This window comes from Bos indicus, chromosome 8 (genome assembly GCF_029378745.1).
Source record: "Bos indicus isolate NIAB-ARS_2022 breed Sahiwal x Tharparkar chromosome 8, NIAB-ARS_B.indTharparkar_mat_pri_1.0, whole genome shotgun sequence".
NCBI lineage: Eukaryota > Metazoa > Chordata > Mammalia > Artiodactyla > Bovidae > Bos > Bos indicus.
In genome coordinates, this window is record NC_091767.1 from 59493253 (window position 1) to 59517533 (window position 24281).

The following is a 24281-nucleotide window of genomic DNA, read 5'->3' on the forward strand; positions in this document are numbered from 1 at the left end:
AGTTCTCAGAACCCCTCCCAGTCTCCAGGCAGGCCCATTCATAGCCAAACACATCTGTACAAACACGGCTCAGACTGCAATTCAGACCCTGACCCTGAGGAGGAAGTCCTCTTGGGAAGGACCTTCAAGATGCAATCATTAATTGCTCCTTCCAGGGAAACCTAGGCCTGCTGCCCAGAGGAGTGAACTTGGCAGGGGCCTGGGGGTGGGAAGGCTTAAGCCTTACTGAGCTGTGAACTGACCCAGATTGGAAGAAGGAGGGGATCTAAGCAGTTAGGATGGGGTTGATGGAAGATTAAGAAATGCAGGGGGACCTGCAATACTGTTTCATTTTCCACATGTGTTCTTATTTCAAGCCCAGAGTGAGAAGAAAGAGCAAAAGGAGTTATGAGCCTTGCTCAACAAGATAGGGGGACCTTTCACAGAGATGAGTATGTGTAAAGGCCCATAACATCAGAGAGGCTAGGAGTTAATCTAAAAGGCTTTTCAGAGACACTGAGCTTTGAGCTAGATATAAAGATGAGGTGAGGCTGGACTGGGCACATAGGAAGTAAGACCAGGCAGGGGTGGTGACCATGGGGAGTCTGCAGTTGTGTGTATGTGTTCTACCCACTGCTTTGTCATTTGGAGCCTAGGAAATTAGAGCCTACAGCTTTCTTTATTGTGTCATGCTGGTCTCAGAAACTTGCTGTATGTTCTACTGCCTCTGTCTGTGATTTGGTTGATGTGCAAACTGTTAAGTATAATTTGGAGCATTCACTGGCCCCAGTTCTTAGACTTCTCTCTGCACCCTGCTCCATCTCTGTGCTCCCTCAGACTATGTGTTAGAGCTGCTCTGAATGCCTGTGAACTTCTTAGACTCTAACTGATTCTTCTTTCTCTGTCCTACTGCTGCTACCTCTTGACTTGCCTGTCCTCACTCAGTGCATGATGGGAAAGGTATTAGGTTTACTGCTAATGAGGACATTCAGCCGGAAAAGGGTACGTTATACACCATGCAGATGTGAATCTAATACGGGCTAATACTGTCCCCTGTGAACTAGAATGAGCTGCTTAAGGTGGGGCTGAGGGAACCAGATGTCAAAGGTCAGAGGTTCTATCCCAAGTCTCAGAGTTGGGCAGTGTATTTGTATAGTCCAAGATGGGGTTAACAATAGTTGTCTTCAGAATTCCCCCACCACTCCATCTGAGGACAAAAAAAATTTTATCTGGAGTGCAGGGTACTGGGGTTTTCCCAAAATAGAGTGAGGCCTCTACTGAGGGGAGCCTGCAGACTGGCCAGGGGGCATTGGGGAGCTGTGTGTGGAGAGGTCCAGGTTTGAGTAGGAAGAAGTCACTGTGTGCAGGGCAGCCCATAGGTGGGAAGGAGCTGCTTTGGGCTGGATGGGACCCACATTGTTCTGCTGAGAAACCATGGGGTGGACACAATTCTCAGACAAAAATATAGGATGGCGGCACTGTCCTTTCCCATCATCTTTCAATGAAAAATTCTTCAGCCCAGGAGATAAGAGAAGTTTGGAGAACCTGAGAGATTTCAGTTGTAGTTTTGGAAGAAGTTTCACCTAAAATGTTGTCACCCTGACTTGTATTTTTATACACAGCCTCATTCTTCATCCCCTTTCTTTTCCTTTCCCCGTGGCTCACATCCCCATAGCTTCTGTGGGTGACTGCTTCTTGCTTTAGGGTGTAGGATAGTAGCCTCCCAGCTCTTGGTTTTACCTGGAGTAACTGGGCCTAAGGTCTTCAAGTTCTCCGGTAGGGAACCATCTGTCCCTCTGCCCACCAGGGTCCGGTGTGGATGATCCTGTGGGAGAAGTCTCTATTCAGGTGGACTTGTTTACACATCCTGGAACTGGGGAGCACAAGGTCACAGTGAAAGGTGAGTGGCATGGATGCACAGGCTTGAGACCTTTTCTTGCCCAGTGGCCCCATCAGTCAAAGGCAGGGACTGCTTATCCCAGTCCTTCAGCTTAGCCCTCCTCCAAGGGGAATCCCACCTGGGGGCTTAAGAACTGGGAATGCGTGATGGGTTACCTCACAGGTTTCCATATTTGTGTAGTGGTGGCTGCCAATGACCTCAAGTGGCAGACAGCAGGTATGTTCCGGCCCTTTGTCGAAGTCACCATGGTTGGCCCTCACCAAAGTGATAAAAAGAGGAAGTTCACAACCAAGTCAAAAAGTAACAACTGGGCTCCCAAGTACAACGAGACGTTTCACTTGTAAGTTATGGTTGGGGGATCTAAAGGACTTTGGGATGGGGGTGATCTGTAGAATAAGAATTAAAGAGAGGAGAGAAGGGATGGGCTGGATGGTGGCTGGGGTGAATTCATTTGAGGACGCCCTCATCTCTGGTCTCCTATCTTCCATTTACCCTGTGCTCACAGCCTCCTGGGAAATGAAGAGGGGCCAGAAGCCTATGAGTTGCAGATATGCGTGAAGGATTACTGCTTTGCCCGGGAGGACCGTGTGCTGGGGCTGGCTGTAATGCCTCTGAGGGATGTGGCAGCCAAGGGCAGCTGTGCTTGCTGGTGCCCCTTGGGCCGTAAGATCCACATGGATGAGACAGGCGTGACCATTCTCCGGATTCTGTCTCAGAGGAGCAATGACGAAGTGGCCCGGGAGTTTGTGAAGCTCAAATCAGAGTCTCGTTCTATGGAGGAGGGGAGCTGAGCACCCAGACTCCTGTGCCAACCAGAGGGCACCAGTTCCACCAGTCAGGGATAATAAGAGTTACTACATAGTCATCTTAGATCCTCACAGTCAAGAGGCTGATTCATTCAGTTAGGAAAGTTTAAGGGAAAATCTAGGGTGGTGTGAGTGTGGCTTTTCACAGAAAGGGTCTGAATCCCTGACCAGCAGGTCTGTGGTGCTAGGAGCTGGGCTGTGGGGCTTACCACACAGGGAGATTTTTCATGGAGGGGCAGACATTTCTGAGAGTGTCAGCCATTCTTGGTAGAGATCCTTCCACTCCTACACCCCTTTTTTCCCCCCCTCCATACCACACCTAATCCAGTTAGATCCATATATACCAATCATTAGAGGAACATGTTTAGAGGGCCTGGAGCTTGTGCCTAATGAGGTAAGTAATCCGTTGAGTCTACAGGTATTGCTGAGCCCTGTAGTCTGAACTGGAGTATGGCCAGGGCAGGAACACACAGAATAGAATGCAGACCATCTGTTGAGCAGAACCCAGCAGTGTAGAGTAGCTCAAGTGAGTACAGGGCATTGAGACTGAACAAGATATCTTTCAGCAATGAGCTATGCTAATCCCTTCCCCCAGATTAGCTCTCATGAGTAGAACCAGGTTCACATGGTGCTTCAGAGGCCTGAGCAGAATTTCTTTGGAACCCAAGCACCAGGGGCCACCTGCCCAGGAGTCTCCCTACCTCACTCCTTTAGGAAGGGGAGTGATGCTTTAGGACATGAAAGGCTCTTAAGTATACATATCTGAGAGCTAGTTGAAGAATCCAGGAGAGAGGGCTTCTTCATAGATAAGCCCTGAACAAAGCCAAAAATTGTGGAAATCAGTCTAGAAGGAGTCCTGTTCACCTATGGCCACTGCCTTTTGGTGGTCCTTCCCCTTGCAGACAGAATCTAGCCTTTGTCCTCACTCCCTTTCATTTAGGTCAGCTGCTGTCCCCCTCATAAACCGTTCAACTCTACAGAAGGAACTTAGACTGTGATCCCTCTGTACAGGCTAGATTGGGGGTGGATGGGGAGCAGAGGGGGAGGGGGGCTCAACACTCCCAGGGAGTCATGTGGACTTCCCAGGCCCTTGCCCAGAGATGTGACATGATCCTTCAGTATCCTCATAGCAGCCTCTTGGACTTCTTGAGGACTCTGCATTAGCCATTACATGAAACAAGAAACGAAGCATCTTTGCTGTTTTAAATTGTATGTGCCATTGTTATAAGAAATTATTGACTAGTCTGTAATAAATTATCTTGTAGCAGCCTTTGGGATCTGGTAATTCCAGTAAAGTGTGGAAAGCTGTAGAAATGACTTTCTAATATGACAGATTTAGACCAGCGGCTCTTTCCTCCTCTCTGCAGTCACAAGCGGAGGAGCCTAACACAGCTAGGGGAAAGGGCAGATTTCTGAGAAAGGGTGCGTGGTGGGCGGGGGCTTGGGGAGGAGGGGTGTGGCGGGAGGCGGGGCTCTCTCTGGGCTGGTTAGTGGGGCTCCCGGGCACCTGCGCAGAAAGGTGCGTTAAGATGGCGGCAGTTCCCTGGAGTCGACGGCTGCGGAGCGATGGTGAGAAAGAGGCGCCCGAAGGTGGCGCCCGAGGAGAGGTTATAACCTTCTCCCTCCCAAGACTGAAGAGATTGTACCCCTCTTATCGCACTCTGTGTATTTCCCAGTAGCTGTCTGTCTTTATGCTTTCTTGTAAACTGTTCTCCCAATCCTCCGCATCCCCATACTGGAGTATATGCGTTTCCTAGAGGCTTCAGAGACTTATCTGCCCAGATACCTAGCAGAGGGGATCTTCCCCCACAAATTCCTTCCCGAGGGTATCTGTCTAGTTAATAAAGCAGATATCCCCTAGACCCCCAGTCAAGGTACATTCCTACTAACTCAGGAAGTTTTCTGTCCACTTTTCCAACACTGTCCACAGAGTCTCTCAGAAGGAAACCGTGAATCCTATACCATATTTGACTTGAAAGTGGCACGTTTGCTATCATTCTTCTCTCATATGGAGCAGGAAACCTACCCCATAAGGAAAAGTCAGACTCTGGCTGATAGCCTACAAAAGACTTGCATATTTGAATTAGTAACTAACTTTTAAAAAACATTTAACATTTAAAAAATGCATATTTCCTGCTTTGGGGGAAAAACTGGAAAAACTTAATGTACCCAAAAAATGACAGGTGGTTGGAGCTCAGAGCAACTAGCAAATTAGTTTTCTACAGTTTATATAGACTCCAAGGACTTCTCTGGTGATGCAGTGGTTAAGACTTTGCTTCCAATGTAGGGGGAATGGGCCCAGGAACTAAGATCCTGCATGCCACAAGTAATGGCCCCCCAAAAACACTGAGGAGACTCCCATTATTCCTTATTTTGTCATACTGGATTTTACATTATTTACCTGGTGCCTGGGAGGTATTTGAGTTTGTAATCCCTGATGTAAGACTTTGGGTAATTTTCTGTACCAATACTCTGAGCTCTTAATGGAAACTAAAATCCAAAGAGTCTGGATATATGTTTAGGTTATCTTTGGTTTCTGTGATACCCTGATTAGTATCAGAGGTCATACGAGTAGTTAAAACCCAGGGTGAAATCTGTATTAAAGTGTTCTTCATAAGAGAATTCAGTCAGAAGAACTGAAGATGGCTTCTTGGTGCATTTAATCTTGAAGAAATCATGTGACATCTCTCTGGTGGGGCCAGGCTGAGAAACAAGATGCTGTTTCTCTGAACACCTGGTTTTAAAAGGGCCTGACTTTGGTCTGTACTGAAAGTGATGTCTTAAAAGTGCTGTCTCCTTCCCTCCAGACCACACAGATGGTAACTGTCCTCTCGGGGGGCGGGGGGAAATAACAAGCCTTGTTGTATCAAGAGTTGGAGGTATTCTGCAGACTGTATCTAATCAGAAGTGGAATAGAAGTACCTTTAAGTGGATTTTTTTTTTAAAGCAAAATCATTTCTATCAGCATAAGTGTATAATTCACCTAGTCATTGTGAATATTTGGGCTAGCTCCATGAATAAACCGCCCCCCCCCCTTTTCTTGAAGCAGCATGGCTAAGCTAAAGAAGCAACATGGAGTAGTGGAGGTGGTATTGAAGTGGGAGTCAGAAGACATGAACAGGAGTCTCCGCTCTGCTACATACTAGTCAGGGGACCTTGACTTTGAACCCTTCAGAGGCTGTTGTTTGCATCTGTAAAACGGACTATGCATCCCTGCTGTGTCTACCTCAGAGGGATCAAATGGGCTTTTTAAAATTGGAAAGCACTTTGAAAACTATACATTTTCTTTAGGTGTATAAGGGATTATTATCATTATTACAAATGATCCTCTGAGCTCTGATAACTTCCAAGGAATTTGTCTTTCTGTGTCCTGGATTCAAAATCAATAAATATGTGCTGTGTGTATCATATGTACCAGGTACTCACCTAGGCATGGAGCCTAGTATTGAACAAAGCAAAGCCCATATGAATTTAGGAGTGAGTAATCATATTGAGTGCCTATTAGGTACCCAGTGCAGTATCACAGCCTGGTGAAATAGTAGGCAGAGATTAGATGATGAACCTAAGTCTGCAGCTGTATAGCTGTGAGAGTCTTTCCCTGTATGAGCCTGAACCTTCCCATCTGTAAAGTAAGGTGGTTAGACAAGGTAAAGTCTTCCCTGGTGGCTCAGTCGGTACAGAATCTGCCTGCAATGCGGGAGACCCAGGTTTGATCAGTGGTTTGGGAAGATCCCCTGGAGAAGGGATTGGCAACCCACTCCAGTATTCTTGCCTGGATAGAGGAGCCTGGTGGGCTGTATAGTCCATGGGGTCACACAGAGTTGGACATGACAGTGATAACATGGCTTCTGTAGTGACCCAGACAGTAAAGAGTGCCTGCAATGCAGAAGACCTGGGTTCAATCCCTGGGTCAGGAAGATCCTTGGGGAAGGGAATGACTACCCACTCCAGTATTCTTGCCTGGAGAATTCCATGGTCAGAGGAGCCTGGCAGGCTACAGTCCATGGGGTTGCAAAGAGTCAGACATGACTGAGTGACTTTCACTTCAGACAAGTAAAGTCTAAGGTTCTCTTGAGCTAAAATTTGTTTGTTTGGAGATTAAAATTGCTCAATTTCCCTGCAATGAGTTTATTGTCCTGACAGGATGGTCAGACTAACAGAGCCAACCAGTCTTAGAACTAAAAGGACAACAGAGTGCCAATGTCACTTGAGATTCAGCAGAATAGTAACAGCAGTGTTGCTCTGTGGGTAATAGAATGCTTAGACTTCTTGGGGCACCATGTAGACATGGAAAGATGGGAAGCTTCAGATTAAAGGAGAGGAAGGAGACTTGATTGAAGACACTGGAAATTTAATGAGTGGAAGAACAAAGGAGAAGAACATGCCATTTATTGTTTAGTATATCAGTCAAGAGTCCTTGTAGGAAAATAATTGGTGGATTCAAAAGAATTTAATTGAAGAGAGTTTAACCAAAGGATAATTTACAGACGTATGATCATTGTTAACAAAAACTAAAAAGAAATGATGAAACCCAACAGTGGTGAATCAGTAGCACTCCTAGGCCTCAAGGGTAAGAAAGGAGAGTGTTGTTACTAGGGCCCAGTGAGACCTACAATTTGGTAGACTGTCTGACAGGAAGCTGTAGGCTTAAGTGTTAAGCAGCCATTATAAGGACTTAGACCAGGCAGCAGGAAAGTAGAGAAATAAATGCCCTAACCTTTCTCTTCTTGCCCTCTGGTCTCCAGCTGGTACCTGCAATTGACAACACCCAGACAGATGCCCGGGGCAAGGTAGTTTGGATAATGTAGTTTATTGAGGTCAGCTTCCCAGAGCAGGGCAGAGGGAGTTGGCTGGAAGGAGGCCCAGCAAACAGAATAACCAGCATACAAGATATCTAGGGGAGGAAAAGTCACCACTATGGACTCTTTCTTTCCAAGGAAGTTATCCCTGTGTTCAAATTCAAAATCTACTCTTAGGCTTAGTCTCTTTAGCTGTCATTGTCCAATATTTTACTCAGTCCATGGAAATGGCGGTAGTATTGCCTTTGTCCTAGAGTGATTGTGAGGATCCTGTGATGTGACACATGAAAGTGCCTAGCACATGCTGGAGGCTCAGTGTATTTTAGTTCCTTCCTTAAAGCATGTGCCTAAATGGCTCCTTGGCTGAAATGCTTTTCCAGTCAAGACTTCAGAGGGTTGCTGGAACTGGAGTGAATGAAGGGGAGAATACCAGGAGATGAAGTCAGAACTCTAGCCCATTGTAATGACTTTGGCTTTTAATCAGAGTAAGGTAGGAAGTCATTGGAAAGTTGTGTAACTTCTGATATCAGGGTTCCTATTATTCACTAGGGCATCACTTGTTCATTTAAAAATATTTATTTAGAACATACCACATGCTATGTACTGTTTTAGGCACTGGAGATGCATTAATATGTAGTCCCTACGCTCAAGGATAATGCGGTCTTTAAAGGAGACAGATGACTTCAACTTAAAGTATAATATTAAGATATGAGTAAACATAGAAGCTCATAATAAGGACATCATCCTTGGGGCATCTGAAAGACTTCCTGAGCGTGATGATGTAAATTCAATCTTTCCCGTAGAACTTGGAAGTGAAAGTGAAGTCGCTCAGTCGTGTCCGACTCTGCGACCCCATGGACTGTAGCCTACCAGGCTCCTCTGTCCATGGGATTTTCCAGGCAATAGTACTGGAGTGGATTGCCATTTCCTTCTCCAGGGGATCTTCCTGATCCAGGGATAGAACCCAGGTCTCCCGCATTGTAGACAGACACTTTACCGTCTGAGCCACCAGGGAAGCCCTCAAATTAAATCTTTCCCGTAGAACTTAGCCAAGTCTAAACAGAGGGAAATGAAATTCTAGGGATTTGGAGTAATATGTGCACTTGAGTTTAAAAAAAAAAAGTAGTTGGTGATGAGCTGGAAATTGCAGGTAGCTTATATCACTGCATTTTGGCTTTGTGTAGGACAATGGTTAGAGACAAAACAGAGACGTAAACAGAGGCCAGATCATGAAGAATTTATCCTAAAGGCAATGGTGGGTTTTTAAGCAAAATGATAAGTCACTCTGGCAAGATGAAGAAGAGTCAGTTGAAGTGGGGTTTAGGTGGAAGGTGGGAAGGTACAAATCTGCTGGAGACTATGAGGCTAATAATGGTGGCCTGAACTTAAGTAGAAGCTTTGGGGATAGTGATAGAGGACTATTCCAAGTTAACTTTTTATTAATGAGGGAGAAAGTACAGAACTTCATGATTAATTGTTAAAGTGGGAGAATGAAAGAGCATTGTTAGAGATGACTCGGGTTTCATGGCATGGACTACTAGGTAGATAATAAGACTAGTAACAGATGTCCAAAGACAGGAAATATAAGAGAAAGCACAAATTTGGGGTGTGTGGGCATTGAGAATAAAGATGATAATGTCAGTTTTGTAAATGTAGATTTTTCATTGTAAAATGCATGTTATGTTAAATATACCATTTGAAAGTGTACAATTACATGACACTAAGTATGTTCACAGTGTTTCACAACCATCATTACTGTCTGGTTCCAGAACTTTTTTATATAATTGTATTTATTTATTTTTGGCTGCACTGGGTCTTTGTTACTTTGTGTGGGCTTTCTCTAATTGCAGCAGGCAGGGGCTACTCTTCGTTGTGGTGCGTGGGCTTCTCATTCCCATGGCTTCTCTTGTTGTGGAGCATGGAATCTAGGCACACGGGCTTCACTGGTTGCGGCACACGGACTCAGTAGTTGGCGGCTTGTGAGCTCAGTAAGCGCAGACTCAGTTGTTATGTTGCAGGGGCTTAGTTGCTCCATGCTGTGTGGAATCTTCCTGAACCAGTGATTGAACTTGTGACCCCTGCATTGGCAGGCAAATTCTTATCCACTCCATCACCAAGGAAGTCCCAGAACTTCTTCATGTGCCAAGAAGGAACGCCATCCCTATTAAACAGTCACTCCTCAGTACATGTAGATTTTGAGGCAATTGTGTGACATCCACATACAGATGTTAAATAGATATTTGAATATGTACTACTGAAGCTCAGGATAAAAATTCAGGCTGAAGATACATATTTTTGAAGCATTAGCATACAAGTAAGGGGTTCTCAACCTGGGGCCTATTGTCTTGAGTGAGAATCTCTGAAATGTCCAAATGCATAGATTTCTGCTCTAGAACAGATTGTCTTGTTAGGTGACTAGCCAAAACTTCTTTCTGAGTGATCTTTTTTGGCTGTTAGGTGGGTATAGAGAGTATCATTTACAAAGTCAACAATAGGGAGTTAACTAAATTGCCATAATTTACAAGTGTGTGTGTATCCAGTATAATATAGAAAGTGTGAAAATGAAAGTCACTCAGTCATGTTCAACTCTTTGCAACCCCATGGACTTCTCCAGGTCAAAATACTGGAGTGGATAGCCATTCCATTCTCCAGGGGATCTTCCCAACCCAGGGATCAAACCCAGGTCTCCCACACTGCAGGCAGATTCTTTACCAGCTGAGCCACCAGGGAAGCCTGGGATGGGTAGCTGAGCCACCAGGGAGTACTGGGATGGGTAGCCTATCCCTTCTGCAGCAGATCTTCCAGACCCAGAAGTCAAATCAGGGTCTTTTGCATTACAGGAGGATTCTTTACCAGCTGAGCTATCAGGGAAGCCCAGTATAGTGTAGACTTTCTGGTACACAAGCAGTTCTCAAAATATTAGATCTGAACAGCATCAGCATCACCTATATTTGTAAGAGAGATAAATTCTTGGGCAGCACCACAGACCTGCTGAATTAGAATCTCTGGTCAAGGGCCAGAGGAGGGGGGAAAGGAGGGCACAGCTACCAGGTGATTCTGATTCATATTAAAGTTTGAGAAAAACTGTGGTGGACTATTCCTGGCCAACTCTTTCAGCCCAGTAATAAAACATGAGTTCCTGGTTTTCTCATTATCTTATATGTAACAAAATCTTCACGGCAACATTTTGCAATGGCTAATGAATTCCTCATGAAAAAGTTTTCTTTGAGTACTCTTGTCCATCTGTGACCTTCTCTGTCATCCCGAATCATAGATACAAATATTAGTATCTACATGCTCTTTCCCCCTTTAGTGTGCAGGAGTTATCTTCAACAACTGTAAAGATTGTTTAATTATAGATAACTGTGTCTATCTATAAATTGTAGACTGTGAACAGTCTAACTGTTACCTAACTGCTGGGGAAAAGCAAATATTTATGTGAATACCCTTTATTTTCTACCTAGTCCTTTGTCTTGGAATCTCCCAGTCTTCTGCTGAGTCATATCCTTGGCTTTGGAGAATATGAAATGAATCTCACTGAAATTGCACCATTCTTTCTTCTCTACCCCTGTCAAGGAATATACAGCTGCATGGCCGTGTCTAGAGATGCAGTATATACAGCTGCATGGCCGTGTCAAATCTTTGTGTCCCCTGGAATAAATAGCCATAGTCAGGAAGAAATTAGAAGCCACAGACTGATTCTGAAGAGAATTGGACTTTGTCATCAAGGCCAGTCAAGGAAAATTTTCAATTTCTGCCAATCCAAGGGTTAAGTGAGGCAGTGCAGTATTTTAGTTGTCTCTGTCTTTCTAAGAAGACTGTATACTAATTGAGGGCATGGATGATATTTTTTTGCATTTTTGACCATGTCTTAACTAACATGTACTAGGCACTCAATAATCACTTGCCAAATTTAATTTACTTAATCCAGAAGTTAGAATATAAAGATTTAAATTCTGGCCCTACCTTTAAGCCACTGAAAGTTAACTTAATTGACCTTTGATTTCCTCATCTCTAAAATATAAGTTTTGCCCTGCCTACTTCCCCTGTATAAAAATCTAAAGGGAAAATGTATATGAAGTACTCTTTAAAAAAATAGATCTGAAAATGTGAACTTACATAATAATTTTATTTGTGTGCTCTCTACCTTAGAGGAACAGTTGGTTCATTCTGATTGAGGAGAGAGAATAATATAGAACGGTGAGCTAGCAGTCGAGAGATACTGGTTTGAATCCTGATCGCCTTTAAATTCTTTGGGTCTTAGTCTCCTTTCATCTCGAATGACAGAGCACAGATCAGGTTCCCAGCTTTGGATATATATAGGAATCCCTTGATACTGAAGAATACAACTTGCATTGACTTGATTTAGTTGGTCTAGGATGCATGTTGGGTCTTGAGATTTTTTTTTTTTTTTTTTTGGTAACTCCCTTTTATTTTAAATCAGCAGAGCTGTTTATTCAGATTAAATTTTATATGGGAATCCAGGTTACAAAACATCTGTCAGTAGGGCTTCTGCAGTCACTTTTTTAGGACTTTAAACTCTGACTACTGGTTCCTTTTTCTGATATCCCATTTTATAACTCCTAAGGCTACATGGAACACTGATAGAAAACCATTGAAATAGACAATTTCCAAGATCTTTTCCAGTTCCCAAATTAGGTTTTGGCTCTATGTCTGCTCACAAGATGTCTGTCCTTTTTCTTAACACCGGCCTGACTTGGAGGTTGGCTTTCCATTTACTTCCTTTTCATTACCCTGGCTTTTTTGCTTCGAGGCGATGAATAGTCTAAAATTCAGTAGGCAAAAGCACCTCTAGGGTATCTTGTCATACCTCCCCCTGAAGCAGTACATCCAGGGTGGGGGCCAGATATCTGTATTTTCTACAAAGGTTTTTCAGTTGTCTTTGAAACAACTGATCCATGAATGATACTTTTGGGAAAGATTGTCTTAAGAGATTTTGGGTCAAATGTAAAGCAGCAATGAATGATGAAATGTGGGGTCATAGTAGAACACTGGATTTCATCCTGAACTCAGTGCCAGATCTATCAAAGAGGAGCATCTGGGCATTTAAGGCTCTAATTTATACTTCAGAAGCAGGCATGTGACCAGAATTCTCAGTAACCGCCACAGATCCCTACTTGACAATCACCTCTTTTTTAAAATCACTCATTAAGTTTTATAGAAAGAACACAGCTGAGCATCATTCTGTTGGACAATCACCTCTTCATTTGGGGCCATGTGTATAAGAAGGGTGATATAGAATCATGGTCACCAGGGGTCAGGCAAGCAGGATTCAAATCTCTATCACTGTGACTCTACCACTCTCTGATTGTATGTCCCTGAGCACGTCTTAACCTTAAACCTTGTATTTTTCCTCTTTCAAAAAGAATAATACCCTCTTCTTAGGCCCGGATTTTAGTAAAAATTAAACAAGATGGTCTACGTAAAGCATATAGGAAAGTATCCAGCACACAGTAAATTTTGTCAAATTGTAGGTATTATTCTGTCAGCAGGGCCTGAGCTAACTGACAAGAAGTTTTTTGTTTTATTCTTAGGTGGTGTTTCTCTGAGATTAAATATATAAAACCTTTTAATTCAGGTAAGTGCTTAGCTCATATCTGCTGAGATACCCAAAGTTCAGTAGTCAACAATAGTATTTACTTAGTACTGCACTGTACCACATTCTACTCAGAAAGCCAGGAAATTGGCAGCTTGTGCTCTCAGAGCACTCATAGAATTGAACTGAAGCCCACCAGGAAGGTTCTTACAATTTTATATTTCCAAGAAACTTCTTGGGGCAAAACTCAGACTTGACTTCGCTCTGACCTGGCTTGAGACTACTTTTGGCTACAAAGGTGGGAGGAAAAAAAAATTATAGAGTTGAAATTATTATAGAAAGTTTTTGGTTTTAACCACTGATGATATTAATTCACATTTGAGAGGAATGTTTCAGTGTTCTTTTCAGAGGGCAATGAGAGGGATGTTCTACCTATAGACTTGAGGCACAGGTAAGTACTTTAATTTTGAAGGTATTTAAGAGAGAAAGCCAAAGATCTGCTGTGATAACCATGGTGGAAGTGTCTTTAGCAAAAGCTAAAGATGAGAAAGTGTTCTTCATATGTGAACTTGCAAGGGGAAATAGAAATAGACCAACAAGAACTTTCACTGGGCTAATTGAATTAATTGGGATTATTAACATTCTATAAAATGAATCATGATTTGAATACTCCTCCTGTCATTAGTCCTTTTTCCATGTGAGTTTAAGGTAAGATGACCGAAGGGTTTTGTTGAACTTGTTTCTCTTTTTATAGAGGCCTAACTTAATAACTAATTTCTTCAATACCGGACCATGTACTTTGCATTCTTAGTGTGATAATTTGTCATATTAATATCATTTTCTGATATGGCTATTTTGGAGAAAGCTTAGATTTTCTACCAAGGTTTGGAACTAAACTCTTGACATAATTCCAACAACTATTGATTGCTGTTTGGGAGGATTTTCTCTAACGGAAAATCTTCTCTTGTAGTTTTTTGTGGACATACTTGCTTTTAAAGAATTTGAAAAACAATAAAAGAGCTATGGGATTTCCAAAGAGTGTGTGTGTGTTTGAAGAAGAGAGGAAGTTGTTTTGGGTTTGGTAAAACAAAATCAGTTCCATTTGAATTACGCTTGTTGTTATAATTTTAAAAGCTGAGCTTTGAAGGATGGGTGGATGGATTTTAGCTAAATAGAGGAATATGAGGGTTGTATAAAAGAGAATTATCCTGAGATTGAGAAGGGAGAGTTGTTTAATATTTCACATGAAACCTTATGTAGTTTGAATTTTTTTTAAGCTTATGTATACTCCATGTATATGCAAGAGGTTATATACATTTACCCAAATACTGCCGTTAATGTCTGCATTTGTGGCTTTCCAAATCCTACGGTGTTTGATTTGACTCTAATTTTCTTCCGTAGGAAATTTCACTCTTCTTGGCCTGTTCATAATCTGTTTTTGTCTAATGATGGCATCAGCACATTTGTGCCTTTACAGACATACTATCTGGTTAAGATCTGTGCCCATCTTTGTCTTGCTCTGTCTTTATGGGAGCCTGTAGTATTTACCGAAACACATTTTTAGGCCTGAAGCTGTTTTCACTTAATATCCTTTAATATAGGCTATTGGCATAGTGCCAAAGCATTGTTCCGTAAAAGCCAGTCTGAGTTTGGGGCAGAACAATGAGATTGAGGTAAAGCTTTGATTGTCTGTCTCAGTCCAAGGACGAACAAATTTTACGGTCTGTAAAGAGTCTTAGCTCTTTAAAAAAAAAAAAAAAAAGCATATTAAGAAAGTTTTAAAAGCTTAGGACCTTTCCCCAGAAAAAATACACAGGTATAGACAATTTTAGAAGGTTCACAAAGTTTCTAGAGTTCATCTGTCAAGCCTTGGCATTAAAAAAAAACCAAAAACTAATACTAAGAAGTGAACAAGGTGTATATCCTTAAAGTAATTCTGCATAAATATTATATCTCAAGCTTTTAATATATATTGAACATCATTAAGTTTAGAGTTATACCTGAAGTAAAGATAGTCTATATTCTAGAATTGTGTGCCTTACCTGTCAGATCTTTCTTAGAAGGGACCACTGGCCCAAACTGAGGGTTTTAGAAACAGGACTGAATTTAAAAAAAAAAATGCACGTCCTCTACATTTCAAGGACTCCTAATCATAGGACCACCAGGGAAGTCCATCTTTTCATCTTTAAATCTGAAACTCTGTACCAATTGAACAATAACTCCCCTTTCTCCCAATTGCCAGCCCCTGGGATGGCAACCACCACTCTTCTTTCTGTCTCTATGAATGGGACTACTCTAGGTGCCTCATAAAAGTATAATCATACAGTACTTATCTTTCTACGACTGGCTTATTTCACTTAACATAATGTTCCTAAGGTTCCTTTACATTGTAGCATGTCATAATTTCCTTCCTTTTTAAGGCTGAATAATATTTTGTTATATACATATGTGTGTGTGTGTTGTTTAACATGTCACATGTTGTTTAACTATTTGTCAATGGATATTTGGGTTGCTTCTGCTCCTTAGCTATTGTGAATAATACTGCCAAAAGCATAAGTATACAAATCTCTCCTAAGTCCCTGCTTTCAGTTCTTTTGGATATATACCCCAAAGTAGAACTGCTGCATTGTATGCTAATTCTGTTTTTAACTCTTTTAAGAGCCACCATATTCTTCTCCATATCAGCTGCACCATTTTACATTTCCACCAACAATGCACAAGGATCTAATTTCTAATTGCATTCTAATTTCTCCACATCTTTGCCAATAGTGTTTTTTTTTTTTCTTTTTTAAAAAGTAGTAGCCATCCTAATGAATGTGTTGGAGTAGGTTTTGCACACAAAAACCTAGGAAGACATCCTGAGACTATGGAACATTTTAAGAGCCTTTGAAGGCACCAGTGTATGAGGAGGGAGCTGTTAAGGACACAGGGCAGATTCAGATACCAAAACCACCTAAGCTGGGGATAAAGTTGATAGCCTCCTCATGAAAATTAAGGGACCTCTAGGTATATAATCACTACACAAAAATCAAAAGCTTTCTTACTCAATAGCATTATCAATTAGGAAATATAAGAGAAAGATTCCATTCACATTAGGAACAAAATCTTAAACTGTCTAAGAATAAACATAAAAAGAAATGCAGAAAACTTAACTATAAGACTTTATTGATAGACAAAAAGATGGCCTGAATAAATGATGAAATATAGGCATGTTTGTAAATGGAAAAAAATCCTGAAACTATGTACTTTATTTGTATAAATGTGTGTAAATGCAAAGTAAAAGTTACGGAAAGAGGAATAGCAAACCATTAACAGTGATTCTAGAAAGGGGAGTGGGATATAGTGGTGGATATTATGAAAAGGGACTTTAATGTTTTACTTTGTATACCTCTGTCTTGTGTGAGTTTTTAAAATAAGAATGTACTAATGTATGATTTGTAGGAAAAAAAACTTTCTTAAAGAAATGAAAATAACTTGAAATATTTCATGGCATTTTATTTCTGCATAAAGATGGGGTAATTTAATTCTCACTGTGTGTAGAGCCCCAGTCCCTAGGCTTTTTGGAAGGTATTCAAAGGGAAAGAAAATACAATTCCCATACTTCAAGATTATGGATTAACAAGGAGTTAAGACTCCCAAGCATCACCTACTCAATGGACATGAGTTTGAGTAAACTCTGGGAGTTGGTAATGGACAGGGAGGCCTGGCGTGCTACAGTCCATGGGGTTGCAAAGAGGTGGACATGACTGAGCGACTGAACTGAAGACTCCCAAAGAGTGGAGTGGCAGAAGTAAGTACATAAACATCAGTAAATAAACATCATTGGAAAATAAATGATTTTTTCAGATAACAATTTATTTTCTGTTCAGCAGTGTTTCTGTTCTAACCATTTTAGACGAAACACTTTCTAAAATTTGTTAGATGTTTTCTCACTTTCTTAAATACAATATATGAAACAAATTTTAACCTTTATTTTGATGATTCAGTGTTACATGTTATGATACTGTATTATTTCTAGTGCCTTCTGGAGCTATTGAACTGTATGTGGCTTTTATTACTATCGTTTTAAAAATATTTATTTATTTATGACTGCTGTGTCTTCGTTGCTTGGTGGGCTTTTCTCTAGTTGCAGTGAGCAGGGGCTCCTCTTCATGGCAGGGTGCGGGCTTCTCATTGCAGTGGCTTCTCATGTTGAGCACAGGCTTTCGGGTGCGAGGGTTTCAGTAGCTGCAGCTCCTGGGCTCTAGAGCACAAGCTCAGTAGTTGTGGTGCATGGGCTTAGTTGCTCCACAGCATGTGGGATCTTCCCCGACCAGGGATCGAACCCACGTCTCCTGCTTTGGCAGGAAGATTCTTTACCACTGAGCCACCAGGAAAGCCCCTTTTATTACTATTTTAAATAGCCTCTCCTTGCTTGAATTAAAATACTTTAGTGCATAAATTTCATGTTGTCTGCATTGGCTGTTCAATGGTTAGTTGTTGCTTACCACCAGCTCGCTGCCAAATATGAATGTTATGGATAAGGGGCTGCTATAATACAAAGTGACTGCACTTCAGGGAAGACAATAGAAGAGGGCTTCTTCTCTATTCATATTTACTTCTCACAGTTTTTCTCCTCACATTTTCCCTGCCATTCCTGATTATCACCTAGTTGTTGGTATACATTTTTATATTAATCATAATAATTTTATGATTATATGTGGTGGTTAAAAGCACAGGCTTTGAAGTTAGACTGTCTGTGTTCCTTACTGGCTTTGCCATGTATTAGCTAAGTGATATTGCTCTTTACAACATCGGACCTTGCTTCTAACACCAGTCACATCCACAACTGGGTGTTGTTTTTGCTTTGGCTACATCCCTTCATTCTTTCTGGAGTTATTTCTCCATTGATCTCCAGTAGCATATTGGGCACCTACCGACCTGGGGAGTTCATCTTTCAGTGTCCTATCTTTTTGCCCTTTTATACTGTTCATGGAGTTCTCAAGGCAAGAATACTGAAGTGGTTTGCAATTCCCTTCTCCAGTGGACCACACTCTGTCAGACCTCTTCACCATGACCCATCCATCTTGGGTGGCCCCACACGGCATGGCTTAATTTCATTGAGTTAGAGACGCTGTGATGCGTGTGATCAGATTGGATAGTTGTCTGTGATTCTGTTTTCAGTCTGTCTGCCCTCTGATGCCCTCTCTCAGTGCCTGCCATCTTACTTAAGTTTCTCTTACCTTGGACATGGTGTATCTCTTCACGGCTGCTCCAGCAAAGCACTGCCGCTGCTCCTTAACTTGGACATGGGGTAGCTCCTCTCAGCCGCTGCTGCAATATTGCACAGGAACCTGGAATGTTAGGTCCGTGAATCAAGGCAGACTGGAAGTGGTCAAACAGGAGATGGCAAGAGTGAACGTCAACATTCTAGGAATCAGTGAACTAAGATGGACTGGAATGGGTGAATTTAACTCATGACCATTATATCTACTGTCGGCAAGAATCCTTTAGAAGAAATGGAATAGCCATCATGGTCAACAAAAGAGTCCAAAATGCAGTACTTGGATGCAATCTCAAAAACAACAGAATGATCTCTGTTCGTTTCCAAGGCAAACCATTCAGTATCACAGTAATCCAAGTCTATGCCCTGACCAATAATGCTGAAGAAGCTGAAGTTGAACAGTTCTATGAACACCTACAAGACCTTTTAGAACTAACACCCAAAAAAGATGTCCTTTTCATTATAGGGGACTGGAATGCAAAAGTAAGAAGTCACGAAACACCTGGAGTAACAGGCAAATTTGGTCTTGGAGTACTGAATGAAGCAGGGCAAAGGCTAATAGGGTTTTGCTAAGAGAACACACTGGTCACAGCAAACACCCTCTTCCAAGAACACAAGAGAAGACTCTACACATGGACATCACTAGATGGTCAACACCAAAATCAGATTAATTATATTCTTTGCAGCCAAAGATGGAGAAGCTCTATACAGTCAGCAAAAACAAGACCGGGAGCTGACTGTGGCTCAGATCATGAACTCCATATTGCCAAATTAAGACTAAAATTGAAGAAAGTGGGGAAATCACTAAATCATTCAGCTGTGACCTAAATCAAATCCCTTATGATTGATCATACAGTGGAAGTGAGAAAGAGATTTAAGGGACTAGATCTGATAGACAGAGTACCTGATGAACTATGGACAGAGGTTCGTGACATTGTACAGGAGACAGGGATCAAGACCATCCCCATGGAAAAGAAATGCAAAAAAGCAAAGTGGCTATCTGAGGAGGCTTTACAAATAGCTGTGAAAAGAAAAGAAGCAAAAAGCAAACAAGAAAAGGAAAGATATACCCATTTGAATGCAGGGTTCCAAAGAATAGCAAGGAGAGATAAGAAAGCCTTCCTCAGTGATCAATGCAAAGAAATAGAGGAAAACAATAGAACGGGAAAGACTAGAGATCTCTTCAAGAAAATTCAAGATACCAAGGGAACATTTCATGCAAAGATGGGCTCAATAAAGGACAGAAATGGTATGGACCTAACAGAAGCAGAAGTTATTAAGAAGAGGTGGCAAGAATACACAGAAGAACTGTACAAAAAAAGATCTTCATGACCCAGATAATCACAATGGTGTGATCACTCACCTAGAGCCAGACACCCTGGAATGTGAAGTCAGTTGGGCCTTAGGAAGTATCACTACGAACAAAGCTAGTAGAGGTGATGGAATTCCAATTGAGCTATTTCAAATCCTGAAAGATGATGCTGTGAAAGTGCTGCACTCAATATATCAGCAAATTTGGAAAACTCAGCAGTGGCCACAGGACTGGAAAAGGTCAGTTTTCATTCCAATCCCAAAGAAAGGCAATGCCAAAGAATGCTCAAACTACCGCACAATTGCACTCATCTCACATGCTAGTAAAGTAATGCTCAAAATTCTCCAAGTCAGGCTTCAGCAGTACGTGAACCATGAAATTCCATATGTTCAAGCTGGTTTTAGATAAGGCAGAGGAACCAGAGATCAAATTGCCAACATCTGCTGGATCATCAAAAAAGCAAGAGAGTTCCAGAAAAACATCTATTTCTGCTTTATTGACTATGCCAAAGCCTTTGACTGTGTGGATCACAATAAACTGTGGGAAATTCTTCAAGAAATGGGAATACCAGACCACCTGACCTGCCTCTTGAGAAACCTATATGCAGGTCAGGAAGAAACAGTTAGAACTAGACATGGAACAAACAACATACTGGTTCCAAATAGGAAAAGGAGTACGTCAAGGCTGTATATTGTCACCCTGCTTATTTAACTTCTATGCAGAGTACATCATGAGAAACGCTGGGCTGGAGGAAGCACAAGCTGGAATTAAGATTGCTGGGAGAAATATCAGTAACCTCAGATATGCAGATGACACCGCCCTTATGGTAGAAAGTGAAGAACTAAAGAGCCTCTTGATGAAAGTGAAAGAGGAAAGTGAAAAATTTGATTTAAAGCTCAACATTCAGAAAACTAAGATCATGGTATCTGGTCCCATCACTTCATGGGAAATAGATGGGGAAACAGTGGAAACAGTGACTGACTTTATTTTGGGGGGCTCCAAAATCACTGCAGATTGTGACTGCAGCCATGAAATTAAAAGACGCTTGCTCCTTGGAAGAAAAGCTATGACCAACCTAGACAGCATATTAAAAAGCAGAGACATTACTTTGTCCACAAAGGTCCATCTAGTCAAGGGTATGGTTTTTCCAGTAGTCATGTACGGATGTGAGAGTTGGACTATAAAGAAAGCTGAGGGTCAAAGAATTGATGCTTTTGAACTGTGGTGTTGGAGAAGACTCTTGAGAGTCCCTTGGGCTGCAAGGGGATCCAATTAGTCCATCCTAAAGGAAATCAGTCTTGGGTGTTCACTGGAAAGACTGATGTTGATGCTGAAACTCCAATATTTTGACCACTTGATGTAAAGAGTTGACTCATTTGAAAAGACTCTGATGTTGGGAAAGATTGAAGGCAGGAGTAGAAGGGGACGACAGAGGATGAGATGGTTAGATGGCATCACCGACTCAATGGTATGAGTTTGGGTGAACTCTGGGAGTTGGTGATGGATAGGGAGGCCTGGTGTTCTGCGATTCATGCGGTTGCAGAGTTGGACATGACTGAGCGACTGAACTGAACTGATACTGAGCTGAGTTATGTTGGGCAAGTTACTTAGCCTCTCCTTTGCCTTAGTTCATTATCTGTAATGTTGAAAGAGTAATAATACAATGGTATTAATTATACAGTGGTATTCATCTTTGTAATACTAATCATAATATTATTTTAAGGATTAAGTGAAAAAAGATATGTAAGTGCTGACAACATAGTGAGCTCTGAATTAATGTTACCTCATTATTTATTTGGAGAAGGCAATGGCAACCCACTCCGGTGCTCTTACCTGGATAATCCCATGGATGGAGGAGCCCGGTAGGCTGCAGTCCATGGGGTTGCTAAGAGTCGAACATGACTGAGCGACTTCACTTTCACTTTTCACTTTCATGCATTGAGGAAGAAAATGGCAACCCACTCCAGTGTTCTTGCCTGGAGAATCCCAGGGACGGGGGAGCCTGGTGGGCTGCCATCTATGGGGTCGCACAGAGTCGGACACGACTGAAGTGACTTAGCCGCAGCAGCAGCAGCACTTATTATTGGGCTTCCTGGTAGGTCAGATTGTAAAAATCTGCTTTCAATGCAGGAGCCCTAGGTTCAGTCCCTGGGTCAGGAAAATCCCTTGGAGAAGAAAATACATTTCCTTCCTTCCTTCCACTCCAGTATTCTTGCCTGGAGAACCCCATGGACAGAGGAGCCTAGTAGGCTACAGTCCATAGGGTCACAAAAAGTTGGACATGATCAAGCGACTTAGCACTTTTATTACTAAGTTTAATAATAGAGTTCACCTCTTGCCTATTTATGTAAAATGCCTGAGCTTTTAGCTCGTAGACACTTTGTCATTAGTTTCGGCTGCCCAGTGGTCAACATGCCTTTAATATGTTAGCTTTCATTCTCAAGTAAGTCCTTAACGAATTTCAAATTCAAATACTTTTGGCATGAGCTAAGCCCAGCATAATTAGGAAACTGAATCTGCTACTAAAAAAAAATCACAGATCCAAAGCTACTTATGTATAATCTTTCATTCTGCATGCCACTGTCTTCTCTCCAAGCCTGACTTCTTCTTAAGAGTTTGCCACACTGTCACTCAGTGACCAAGTACAAGATAGAAAGTCAAGTACAGGCCTTGTTAGCAGGTATTAGAAACGTCAATACCAGTATCATGACATTATACAACTCCAGGGACACAGTTCTCATTGTGGTCTGTGAATGGTAACCACTAAAGATATGCAGTGTACACCTGGGTGGCCACATATGTTGCCTCAGGCAAGGTAGCCAAGGAGATTAGACCTTCATTTTCTTGAACAAATGGGAGATGTTCTACAAAACAAAAAAGAATCCCTGTGGTTTAAAATGGAGAAATATTCACCCAAAGGATGGGAATGGGCCTTAAATTCAGGACTTAGAATCAAAAAGCACGACTCCCAGGTCTGTTTTTTTTCCACTTTATATTTCTCAGAGCCTAAGTTTTCTCAACTGTAAATGGATTATTACCTTTCCCTGTATCTCAAGCTTAATGAGATAATTTTATAAGTCATGAAACCTAAACAAATGCAAATGATGAGTTTCCCTTATTCCTTGTTATAGTTTTTGTGCTAAGGAAAAACAGTCTTCAAAAGGTTTGTGATCTCTGGTTTATTCATGGTTCAGAGACTTAAAGGAGTTTTTTTTTTTAAGCAATGATTGATCTAGCTCTGATGATCAGATGCAAAGAGCATTGCATAATGTTCTGTATAATGAGGAGTGTTTCTGAGGGTATAAAATGAAGAGAGATGGAACTGATGGGGGAGAAAAGTATAATAGTTAATGGATATTTTACTCCTTTAGTTGCTGTTGTAGTGAATTGTATATTTTCCTACTAAAATAAAAGATCCAGTAGGTTTAAATCAATAAAATGAAGTTAAATGAAAAGTATAATTATAAAATTCTAAAATCCATGGGTTAATAAGACCAAGTATACCATTTTTCTTTTTAAATTTATTTTTTTAATTGGAAGAAAATTGCTTTACAGTGTTGGGTTGGTTTCTGCCATACAACAACATGAATCAGCCATAATTATACATATATCCTCTCCCTCTTGAGTGTCCCTCCCCTCCCCCCATCCCTTCCCTTTAGGTCCCAAATATACCTTTTAAGAAAAAAAAAATTATTTTTTCATTTCTTGGTCATCCCTTTGAGAGAGCCAACTAGTAAGAAAACTGCTTGACCTCCAAAAGAGCCAAACAGGAAATTTTTTTTTAATTAATTTTATTGAAATATAGTTGATTTATAAAGTTGTGTTAGTTTCTAGTATACAGCGAAGTGATTCAGTTGTACATATATATAGTAGTTTGCATCTGCTAATCCCAAGCTACCAATCCATCCCTCCCCCACCCCTCCCCCCTGTTAGAAACCACAAAGTCTGTTCTCTCTGTGAGTCTGTTCTGGTTCACAGATTAGTTCACTTGTGTCATATTTTAGATTCCACATGTAAGTGATATCGTATGATATTTGTCTTTCTGACTTACTTCATTTAAAAAAGTATGATAATCTCTAGGTCCATCCATACTGCTGTAAATGGCATTATTTCATTCTTTTTTATGGCTGAGTAGTATTCCATATCAGTTCTGTTCAGTTGCTCAGTTGTGTCTGACTCCTTGCAACCCCATGGACTGCAGCACGCCAGGCTTCCCCGTCCTTCACCTACTCCCAGAGTTTGCTCAAACTCATGCCCATTTTTGATTGGGTTGTTTTGTTACTGAGTTGTATGAGCTGTTCAAACAAGGAAATATTGAGTAACAATGAAACCCTGGGGCCACAGAGGCCTATGCACAATTACTAAGCTTTGACACCTTATTTACTTTTCTGTTTAGCTTTTCCATTTTAAAAATGTATATCTAATTATATCCATAAAGTTTTTCATAACTGGATATAAGTATTAATAAATAATGATAAAATTTTAATTAATATGGCATATCTTTGATTTTAAAGGTTATTTGATTATCAATGGAAAAAATTATTTGAATCTGTTTTTACCAAGACTTTCACTGCTACTGTAAGACAAATGCCACTTTTTCTTGACTTCTCCACCTGGAATAATTCCTCCTTCAGAACTATTTTGGCATTTTGTTTACTATCCTCT

General features: G+C 41.3%; 2 protein-coding genes across 6 annotated transcripts in view; both read left to right on the forward strand.

The window, feature by feature from the left end:
* UNC13B (unc-13 homolog B) overlaps positions 1-3954 on the forward strand; it is a 212661-nt gene extending 208707 nt beyond the window's left edge. For 3 of the 5 annotated variants that reach the window (XM_019966134.2, XM_019966136.2, XM_070794722.1), the window contains 4 exons: positions 925-981; positions 1787-1879; positions 2060-2219; positions 2385-3954. In XM_019966134.2, the coding sequence (XP_019821693.1) occupies positions 925-981; positions 1787-1879; positions 2060-2219; positions 2385-2670 (596 nt within the window). In that variant the 3' untranslated portion in view covers positions 2671-3954. The remainder of the gene's footprint in view (positions 1-924; positions 982-1786; positions 1880-2059; positions 2220-2384) is intronic. The other 2 variants (XM_019966135.2, XM_019966137.2) reach the window with 1 other exon arrangement.
* Positions 3955-4166: 212 nt separating this feature from the next.
* LOC109563001 (phospholipid-transporting ATPase FetA-like) overlaps positions 4167-24281 on the forward strand; it is a 111826-nt gene continuing 91711 nt past the window's right edge. Inside the window, exons 1-2 of the mRNA XM_070794723.1 lie at positions 4167-4254; positions 13040-13083. The gene's annotated coding sequence lies outside the window, so the exon portion shown is untranslated. The remainder of the gene's footprint in view (positions 4255-13039; positions 13084-24281) is intronic.